The 11,173-nt window shown below is 51.5% G+C and overlaps 1 protein-coding gene across 1 annotated transcript; it reads right to left on the reverse strand.

The window, feature by feature from the left end:
- Positions 1–753: 753 nt before the first annotated feature.
- Positions 754–11,169, reverse strand: MVK (mevalonate kinase; the record flags this gene model as incomplete). The annotated part of the gene is made up of 9 exons (XM_010188656.1): positions 754–905; positions 1,231–1,384; positions 3,538–3,654; positions 4,088–4,178; positions 4,961–5,006; positions 5,996–6,099; positions 8,832–8,987; positions 9,849–9,996; positions 11,028–11,169. Coding segments are annotated over 9 exons (1,110 nt in total), but the record flags the coding sequence as incomplete, so codon positions are not given.
- Between the last annotated feature and the right edge of the window lie 4 nt (positions 11,170–11,173).

Consider the following 11,173-nt stretch of genomic DNA (forward strand, 5'->3'; position numbering starts at 1 on the left):
ATTTCTTCCAACTAAACCAAGCCTGTGGTTGCTCTGGCTGCCCCCTTCCCACCCCAGCCTGCCCCCTATGGCAGTGCCGTGCTTCACACACCCAGCAACAGACGGGGCCGAGGGCACGCCCGTTTAAAACTGAAGCAAGGAAAGTGTGAAAATAGTGTTAATTTCATTAGAAATGTGTCATTGCTTTCATTTCAATTACCCAGCTCTTCATTAGCAGCAGCAAAGATCTGTATTTAAGGTTTCCTGTCCAATTGCAGACCAGAACTGGAGACCCGAATGTCAAGCCCTCAGCTGCCAAGTTGCTTTTCACCCCAAAACCGCCAAAGCGCTCTGCACATCCACCCCGCCAGCCTCGCTGTCCACCCTCGCAGGACGCCAAGGGAGGAGGGAAGCGACACCACCTGCATCTGAAGCAGCAGAATCCGGCAAAGCGTCCTTATCCACACTGGAATCCAGCCAGGACCCTCTCCTCCTGCCCCTGGGGATCAGCACAGCAGCTGAGTAAATTCAAAACAGGATTTTGAGAGCCTGCGTCAAACCCACACCCAAGCCCAAATGCAAGCAGTTGCTTCCGGGTTCTCATTGTAGTCCCCCACTCCCAGTGACACCAGGCTCGAAATCAGCTCCACACTCACGTCCAGAGGCCCCCGGCCACAGAGAAGAGCAGGAGAGAAGTTTCCAGGCGTCGGGGCATGCACGGCCACGGCTCCGAGGACGCAGTGCCAGGAGCTCGGTGTCACCAGAGGCAGCAGCTTAACTCTTGGAGAGCGCGTGCAGCACTTCAGCGCTTAAAGACGAGGAGGAGTGCAGGGTCACTCCGGGGGCCCCGATATTGGTCTCCCAGTAGTCAAATCCACAGGCGCACAAGTCTCGCTTGGCTGCTTCCACAGCCAGCACGGAGGTGTCTGCCAAGAGGAAGGCAAGAGCAGCCAGTCAGTCAGCGAGGCCGCTGCTGGGAGACTGGAAGGGGCCATTGCACGTTTAAACACGTGTCCCCTGGGACAGAGCCAGCGCCCCCAGGCTCTGACACACAGAAGCAAAGGCACTGCATCGCCCCTGTATGAAACACTGCAAACCACCCTGCCAGGCACCATCCCATGCTCGTGGCATGGCTTCACATCCCAGCACAGCTGTACCAGGGCCAGCGTCGTACCCCTCTGCTTCCAAACCTGACGCTGCTGACACCTGGAACGGGCGAGGGATGCCCAGGGCAAGCAGAGGGTTACTGACCTGGTCTCAGCAGGGTGATGCCACAGCCTCCTCCGCCAGCCCCAGTCAGTTTGCTATGCAGGCCATGGGACGCTGTCACCTGGCACAGCCTGTCCAGGGAGGAATGGCCGACTCCGATCACATTTAAATGGTGCTGGTTTATATCAAAGAGTTCCTAAAAGCAACAGCACACACGTGAGACAAGCATGCACGATGACAGAGGCTCTTCACAGCTGTGGCTCCCTCCCCAGGGAGGTGCAGGGGAGCTCTCTGCCTTCCCACTCCCAAACAGCCAACTCATCTCTGCAGGGAGTTTGGCCACATCTCGGAGCCCAGCAGCACTGGGCAGCAAGGTCAAAGCCAAAGCCCTCAGCCCTGGGGCTGCTCATCTGTCCCTGTCCCCTTCACGACTTGTGTGGCTGCTGCCCACCACGGTGGCACAGTGGCACAACAGCTTCTGGATCTCCTCGCTCAGAGAGGACAGAGAAAATCCTTGTCACCGCAAGCTGCCAGCGGGCATTTATTTCAGGTGCTAAATCAGAGCTCTCCAGTGCCTCCTGACTGCTTCCCTTCTCCCCTGTCACACCAGCATTGAGCAGGAGACCGTGCATGCACCCTCACTGCCGTGGGAAGGGCACTAAGCCAGCGTCTCTCATTCCTGGCTGTCCTGGACAGCCACAAACCTCGCTGCTGCTGGAGGAAAAGCCCAAATGGCCCCAGGGATGGGCAACACCACACAGCAGAGGCCACGCTGCAGCGTGGCAGGCATCAGTCACGTCCCTCTCCCTCAGCTCTGCACCGGTCTCCTGCCAACACCACACAGGAGGGGGTGATGCAGAAATAAAGCCTCTCTCCTCACCTCCAGAGCATTTCTGTGCCGCATTTAAGCGAACGCAAGGAGATGAATTAGGCAGTTGCATGCACATATCCCAAGTTCTGGGCTGGCTTGGACAGGCGTCCATCCCGAGGCCTCTTTACATGCCTGAGTGAGGGCACAGCGCTGCCTGTGACGATCCCAGACACCTGTCATCTCCTGATCCAAAATCTGCCAGGGATCAGATGACAGCTTATGACACAGTAGACTAGTTCGATGGTTCAGATACAATGCTGTCCAGATCTGCACACTTCAGAAACAGCCATATATATATATACACAAATACATATATATATATATATATATGCTGCATATAATACTCTGTGCCTCTGTGGGCTCTTCAAGCACAAGATAAACCACCAGGTCCAAGTCAGAAATCTGCTGACTGCTGTGCCACTTCCTGGGCATTGTACACAAGGCTGCTTTGGCATCTTTCATGTGAGGATCTCAAAACACACTTCAAATGAGCCCTCCTCTTCTCTGCCTTCCAATACTCCGACAGTCTGAGCAATAACACATTGAAGTGGAGAGGAGCTGCCTTGCTGTGCTACATGACACAGGCCAAGCTGGGGGGGCAGCAGCTCTGTCCCACCCCAGAGCCCTCTCCTGCATCCCTGGTCACACTCATGGCTGTGGAAGAGACCGGTGAGAACAAGGACAAGCAGAGGTCCTCACGAGAGAGCCGAGGGGAGGGATTCAGATGCCAACAAGGAACTGCACTGCTGGTACCAAATGGTTTTGAGCATCCAAGACACTTGGCACCCAGGGCCAGGCCAGGTTTGCCTCAGCTGGGACGCTGCCACCCATCCTTACCCTATGGTTGTACGAATCAGCTCTCGGCACTGCAGAAAACTTCTTCCACTTGGAAGCGCGTTTCCCCCCACCCCAGCAGCCTCTCCTCCTCTGAACAAAGCCAAGACAAACACAGATCTTTGTATGCACCTCATGCATCAATGTCAGGTCAGCTCTGGGCACAGCTCTGTCTGGTATTCTCTGGAGCCAGGATGAGCACAGAGCAATGGGAGTTGGCTCATAAGCAGTCCATCAGAAACCAGTGGCTGCTGGGCTCTCTGCTCCTCACCCCAGCCTTGGCAGTGACAAAGCAGTTGCTTCACAGGCAGCGACTGCCAGAATGAGCGTGGCTGGCCCGCGGCACAGGAGGCAGCGGCTCAGCCTGAGCTCACTCCACATTTCTTAGCAAAGGGTAACAAAACCTCCAGAGCTACAGGTCCACAAAGCACCAGGACCACTCCCTCCGTCCCTGTGCACCAGCAGCATTTTCTGTCCCTCGGCTCCAGGAAGGGCATTAAAAGCAGCGCAACACAGACCACGGTTTCACTTGAAACCGAACATTTCCGGCTATCAAATTTCTTCTTAGAGCTAATGTGGTTTAAATGACATTTTGATGTTCAACAGTAACGGTGTCTAAAAATACTGGTGAACAAGCCCCTTACCTCCAGCACTGGGTAATACTCCGGTGATGGATTTGCAGGCATCGCTTCCAGAACACTTTGGCACTCCTGAGAAATTGCATCGATGGAGTCCAGCACCGGGTTCATTATAGCAGGGAACTGAGAATGGGGGGAAGGCGAGATGTGAGAAGACTGCTCGCTGGTCTCCTAATACCATGGGATAATGCCAGCTCCTGTCTCTTGCAGCTGGACAATTCCCCTCCCCATTCGGGGCTGCTCATTCACAGACCACCCCCCTGCAGAGCAGGACAATGGTGAGTCAATCCCACCTGCAGAAACTGGAGGGAGAGAGGGAAACAAGGCCAGAGGAGAGAACTGGTGATGTTTTGTGTAGTGAGAGGGAGGAGGTGAGCTGAAACCACATCCCCAGGGCAGCTGGGTGTTGGTAGCAGCAGGTAGGAACACATTGACCACAGGAGGAATCTCCCAAGAGACCTGCAGTCCTGCATGAGGAGATCTGAGCTCATGAGGGTTATCCATCCACTCTGCCCCAGCACATATCTCCATCCCCACAACCACACAGGTGCTGCACCTTCAGGATCTTCTCCTTGACACCAGCCACCAGGACCTTGGTGCTTCGAGGGACTTTTGTGTTGGTCAGCAAAATCCTCAGTGTCGGCACCCTGAAAGCAACAGAAGACATCTCCTGGCCTCTCTGCCTCACAGTCCCCCAGCAGCTCCCAAGGCCCAGGCAGTTCCCTCTGCCTCAAAAGGCCTCTTGGAGCAAGACACCCAAGATAAGGAGTCTCATTACTTCTAAAAATGTTAAGCAGGTGCTTAAGTGCTGGCTGGGTTCAGGCTTGTTCCTCTTAGATACAAGGAACAACTGTACCAGCGCTATAAATAGGACTGTAATGTATTTACCGAAATCCATGTTTTTCAAGCAAATTTTTTCCTTTGAAATACTATCTGTGAGACTAGCCAGCAGTAGCCATTAACTGCTAATAGAGCAATTTCATGCACTGTGAAAGATTTTAATGGAGTCAGATTATACTGCACTGGCGGGAGGTGGAGGGAACACTCAGGACCTGGATTTGTCTCCGCAGCTCGGTTTCCACGCAGCCCTACCACCAGGTAAGCAAAAAGTTCCCCCTCCCCACAATGTCATTTGCTGCCAGGAGCAGATCTGTTCCTGCTGCCCATAATGCCATGAAATTAATATTGATCCTCTGCGCTGTGTTCATCTAATGTCAGATAATGACCAAACATTTCATTGTTCCCCCCCCACCCCAAACCAAGACAACGCTCGCGCTACCCACACCCATGACAAAATCCGGCTACGAAGCCCTTCCGCCACGCTGATAGCGATCCCCCATCAATCTTGTACCCTGCGAGATCCACCCAGTGCCTCTCTGACATATTCCACCCACCGTATCCAAGCATTATTTTTAAACTTGAATATTACCTCTTTAATGGTGTGATTTTTCCTGATTGGTATCTCAGGGCTCCACCTAAAGTAAAATACATGCATTGTCTCAGTACAGATAACACAGCGTCGCAAGACAGAAGGCCTTTCATCTTCAGAACCTCACCCAGAGCATATGACAGTAATTGCAAGAAACACCAGCTAAATGAACCATGTTCTCAGCCAGCATGAATCTGCCTAACCCTGCTGACTTAATGAGAGGGTCTGGCTGGACGTAGTTAACCCAATGCTTTTCCCTTTGCTCTCCTCTACTCTGGGACCACATGAAATATTTTTTAAAAGGGAAAAAAATCTTTACTAAAAGAAAAAAATATATTAAAAAAAATATCAAGCAGTGATTCCCTGGGGCAAAGCCAAGCACGTGGGTTTCAAACTGGCCTGAACGCGTGCCCTCGTGTCAGCAGCCATCCTTCAGCGGGGAATTTCATTGTCCGGAAGGAATGTCTCACTTGGCTCCGACTTTTACCCAGGCATTGAGATTAGGTCTCATTAGAAAGATTATTAAAAGTCTCCAAGGACACTTCCAAAACACTTGGAAGTCTCTGCTAATTGAAACTAAATGACAGCTGTCCAACTGTATTATCCTTGGGACAGGATTAGGTTCCTTTGTTCATGCCAGAGTGTTTAAATTTCAGTTATTTGCAGCAGGGTCTCTGCCCCACAGCATTTGCCTGGGGGATGCATTGCTCTGGTGTCATTGCAGCGAGTCCTCAGCAGCCCAGCTGGCTCCAGTTCTGCCTTACAGATGGGGTAAACCAAGACAGGGAAGGATTCCCTCTACTCGGGTCAAAATTGGGACCCGATGTTGGTGGTTTCTGGTCCCTTTGCTGCATCTCAGCACAGTGAGGCAACCTGCTCATCAGTGTCCTCGCAGCAAACCCAACCAAGCCGTATTGTTTGCAGAAATGCAACTTGTGGCATCTGCTCACCACAGCAAACAGAAATGTGGCTGCTGCTCTGCCACCCCATCAGCCTCTCCTCAGCACTCGTATTAGGCAACAAACACACACATACCCCAGGTACCAACAGCATTATCCACACCCGAGGGATTGCCATGGATCACCCGCTCCCCTTGGAAGGCCCAGCTGTTAATCAGAGTCAGCTCGTCTTCTGTCCACCTGAAAGGCAAGAAAAGGACTCAAATTTGCAACCAAAACCAGCACATGTGGCTTGACAGAGAAGCACCAGAGCCCATAGGAGACACGAAAGCAGCAGGAACCACCCAAGGCACCCGGTTGCTGTGGGAAGCCCCAGCACTGCAAATCCCCTCCATGCACTGCAGGATAGGGGCAGCACAAAGGACACAGCCGCTACAGTGCTCCCAGTGCAGGCCAGTGGTGAGGGAGGGGGCAGATACAGGAAGAAGATCCTGGCCCTGGCCCAGCGAAGATCAAATTGAACTGAATGCAAGTCCAGACCTATCCCCACAGCCCAAGACTGTATTACCACACATCTTGGCCTGGGATCCTGCTCACCAACAGGCAGCACGGTGTATTTATAGACACGGAAGGCACAGTGTGAAAAAAAGAACAGTAAAAGTTGTGTTTCACACATGCAACTTCACCCTCTAATTGCCAGCTGCTCAGCTGCAGAAGCCTCCCAAACTGGGGCAAAAGGTGCTGTTAAAACTGATTTACTATCTCCAGCAAAGACTTTGATTTTTAGGGATTAACTCCTAACACTTCAAGCTGCACCAGGTGCTGGCACTTAGAGCACAGAAGGGAACCAAATGTAGATCCAGAAGGTGTTATGCTAAAAACACAAAACCAGGTCTTTCTGCTGTCTTCAAAGCAATCCCGTAAATTGGTGAAATGCTTTGAGAGTTTAAATGCTGGCACAAAGCGTTTGGTGCTGGGTCAGACTCAGCAAGGATCAAGGCCCCTGACTGAACACACTCATTACTGGCCTGCAGCAACACAAAAAGCAAACACAGAGCTGCCAGTTACAGAGCAATTGCTGGCTGCAGCTTCCCCACAAATCCACCGCAGCAATTCCTCCTCCGGCACCTCCCAAAACCCCACTGCTCTGGGCCTGCTTCTGCACCCACACAGCCACCCCTAGCACTCCCCAGCCTGCCCCAAACCCACTCAACTCCACACTAAAGGACAGTCTCACCCCCTCACACTCACAGGGGGCCAGCAAGCCCTCTGCACCCTGCTGTAACACACTGAATATTCACACAAACACAAACCTCTGACCCTCTCCTGAGACACAGTCTGCGGCCCAGACACAGCACAAGTTCCATGCCACTGTTCAAATGGCCTAACGCAGGGCAATATCAGACATCCCAGCCTCAGCAATGCACTGCAGAGATCAGAGCTGGCGTCTGGAGCAGTGAGAACATGTATTTGACAGGTTTTTAAAATATGGGGCCCAGAACAGGTATTATATGATGGAGCAGAGGCACAAACAAGGATTTTCAGTAAGCATCACACAGTCTCAGGTGAAATAATGAGCATGGTCACTGGCCACTGCTACGGCCAGGCACAAATTGAGAGCCACCTGCCAGCTGGGAACTGCTTTCTTTAACTCCCCACTTCCCCGGGCCTCAGCTGAATGTCTTTACCCATCTGCACACACCTTTCATTTCACTTGCCAATATTTAATCTGTGAAGCATTCAGGAAAACAGCTCACGCCACCGCTACTCAAAATAGAAGCGCAGTTTGCTGTAAACCACTTGTTTTTAATCCTCTTTGAGAGGCTGCGATTCTTCTCTACACAGGAGTCATTATATCACGCTGTTCTTTTCTTGCGATGTTAAGCAAAAACCTTCTGAAGTCTGACACCCCCATCTCTCACTTACCCCTCTGCATGCCAGCTGGAAGGGAAAAAAAGTAACGATGCTGTATTCAAGCTGAAGCTAAGATGTGTGAGCAGGGAATGAAGACATCCTCACCGCTCGGTTTCGAACTGGCCTTTTATTTCTCATGCTGGGCGAGTATTTGGGAGATTTGCCTGAGCACGGCATACAAACCCCTCCGCTGCAGTGGCGTATTTCTGGGTCAGGCTGCAAGCTCTGGTTTTGAAGCAGAACGTGGTCACCCCCTCTTGCTGTCTCAATTTCAGCCCCACACAAAATCCACAGAAGCCAACCATAAAAAGGTTGCACCTGGCACAGAGAGCACAAGAGAGGGCTCTGCCACTCCAGCTGCGATCCACATCTTTAAACAGAGCCTCCTCAGACACACAGCAGAGCAGAGCAGTTTTTCAAGACTGAACTCCAAGGGAAAGCAACCCAAGGGCAGAAGGAAAGAAACTCCCTTTCACCAGCCACTGATAAAGGGGAAACTCAGGCAGGAGGTCAGAAGGAAGTGTGCCACATGCAGGAAAAAAAAATCATGTGAAAATGCAGAAAAACCAGAAAGGATCCTCGACTCCTTCAGGACTTAAAGCAAAACCTGGAAGATGCTCAGGGACAAAGAGGAAATAGAGGTTAAAAAAAAAAATCACCACATTAAAGTGCATGTTTCATTTTCTTGGCAAAACAAAGCTTCTGTTTTTCTTTTAAAGTTCATATATCTTACACTAGACAAGGGAAATGGTGCAAGTTTTGCCAAGTCTCTGTATTCAATTGCTTCTATCAGAAGCGAATTGTAACCATGTGATTCACAGGCCAGAGCTGTGGGACGGGATGTGTCTCTGCTGCTGGGAACACAGAGCAGCGAGAGGAGGGGAAGGACAAGGAGCTGGGCTCAGGGAGCCAGTGCTGCAGCCAGAGCCCAGGAGTTAGCCATGGAGACCAAGAGAAGTGCCAGTGCCAAAACTGGGGTGGGTAAAAGAAAAGAGAGGGGCACAGAGAGCAGAGCTGCTCCAGGCCATGCACCCAAAGCAAGGAGGCTTCCCAGTTACCTGGCTGTGGGCTCTCCCTCTGTCAGGGGGCAGGAGATGGCTCCGCACGCTGTCAGCAGGGCCGCTGCCAAGCAGACGGCGTAGGCAGCACTCGAACCCAGCCCAGCTCCCGTGGGCAGCTCAGACCACACCACTATGTCCACGCTGGGAACATCCCTGAAACAAACACGGGATGTAACACAACGACCTTGAACTCCATCTTAAAACAACATTTCAAAAGCAAAAAAATGCCAATTAGGACCGACCACGGGAAAAGCTGGTTGAAAACCGACAACATCGGCACATGCAGACACGTCCAACACACACATGGGCTTCATGAGAGCTCTGAGTGCTCAGCTAGTGCAGACGAGTAGCCTTGCTAAGCCATTGTACTGGAACAAAGCCTTGCTGAATTGGATCTGTGATTAGCGCAGCTTGTCAAGCTGCTAGCAGGGGCACTTAATAACCAAACACTTGAGTAGCACCATAAAAAGACCCTCCAAAGATTGTTGTAAACATGGTTTTAAGCATACTTCTAAATAAAACCTAAATATCCCAAATCTGTAACTGTGTAGTTACATCCCACCAGAGCAACAAGCTAAGGAGGAAGATTAAAAATGCACATATCTGTGCCCCTTACAGATCCTAACATTGAACCCAGGAGCTTTCCACTGGCTGCTGAGTGACACAAACTACGAACTGATGGTTTCAGAGCAGGCTGGTGACAGCCCAAGAGCTATCACCAAGCAGCTCTGAGACTGCAAAGTACAACTTGATGCAACCTCACATAATTCTTTAACCTTTAATTTCTTTGCTAGGAATACTGAAGTCAGGTTCTGACTTGGTTTAAAATACGGACAATGAATTCACAGCTCGTCTCTGTAGCAGTTTTTCTAACCTGAGCCAGGATGCTGGAGGGAGGGAGTGATGTCTATCTATCTGTCACCCTCCAAACAGATCAGAGGCCTCGTAGAAGCAATTAAAGGTGAACACCACTCAAGACAGCAAGTTTATTTTAGGGTGGGAAGGCAGCCTTACCCATACTTAGCTGAAATAGCCAGGCACATATACAGAAAGGCAAGGGTAGCAAGGCTCTCGGGAGCTGAGGATCCGGCATCAATTCCAGCAAATTCTCTCAGCGTATCCAGCTGTTCTATGCTGGGGGACTTAGATTCATCAAAGTCAGCTATGGAAGCAAGCAGGGGAGAATTTAAACACTTATAAACCAGGGAATTGTTAAGCTTTAAAGCAATATTTACAAGAACACCACGTCCTGTTACAGCAGGCAGAAACAGACCTGGCCAATTTCAGATTTCACCTATGAACTTTCTATTTGAGGATTTATGATAAAATAAAAGCAAAATCTCCACCAGCCACTCTAAAAACCCAGTGTTTCCACACCCCACATCTACGCTGTATTACAGCAACTGTCTCCCTGCCTACACTTCCCAGTGCACCCATCCATTGGTCTGTAAAACCTGACAAGTCACAAACTCTTTATTAAAGAAAGTGGATACTCTGAAAGGATTCACACAAGTCTCGACCACAGATGGCCAGGAGCAGGCATCAGCCTAAGAGAACTGTTTGGTCAGTGTGGAGAGAGGTTAACAATGCTCTGGCTCAGCAGACTTTGTTCTGCTTTCTGCTAAGGAAACAGTGCCAATGAGGATCACAGGAGCTGATGCCGGGTTCTGCAGAGACAAATGGCACAATGTCCAGTTAGGTGCTCTACCCAGTACAAGATGCTGCAGAAATCCCAGTGAGGGCTGACATGGGGCAGAAGGTCCAGAGCTCTTAACTCAGACAAGCTTCAGATAGACTACTCTTTGTCTCCACCAGTGAAACACCTGGACGTGGGCCCTGGCTGGCCCCTAGATGTATTACAACACGGTCTGAGCAGCAGCAGTAGAGCAAGCCCCTGGCAACCTGAAACAGGAGAATGCAGCCACAGCAAGGGCCACTGGCAGATACCAGCACATCGGGCAGGTCACAAGAGGCACAGAGGGAGCATGGGTGCCAACATTAGTTAAACGCACACTGAGCATAGTCAGAGACAACAAGGCCCAGCAACGCTCTGCAGGGAGAGGGAACTACCCCACGGGGCTCCAACGTGGCCACCCCACGGGGTTCCAGCGCAATCACCGGGCAGAGGACAACGGGCAGGACCAAGAGCCCCACACGCCGCAGGGGCAGTGACTTCCTCCTCCCAGCGCTTGCCTGCAAACTTCCCTCGCAGGGCCTGGAGGCATGGGGTGTCCCAGCTCCTCAGGACTCCGACGCCAGGCAGGCGGACGCTCACCCTGCCCTCCCCGCACGGCCGCAGCCGGAGGAAAGTCCTCAGGTCGAGTGCCACGGCCAAGGCC

The sequence above is a fragment of the Mesitornis unicolor genome, unplaced genomic scaffold (genome assembly GCF_000695765.1).
Source record: "Mesitornis unicolor isolate BGI_N332 unplaced genomic scaffold, ASM69576v1 scaffold6437, whole genome shotgun sequence".
In the NCBI taxonomy this organism is placed as follows: domain Eukaryota; kingdom Metazoa; phylum Chordata; class Aves; order Mesitornithiformes; family Mesitornithidae; genus Mesitornis; species Mesitornis unicolor.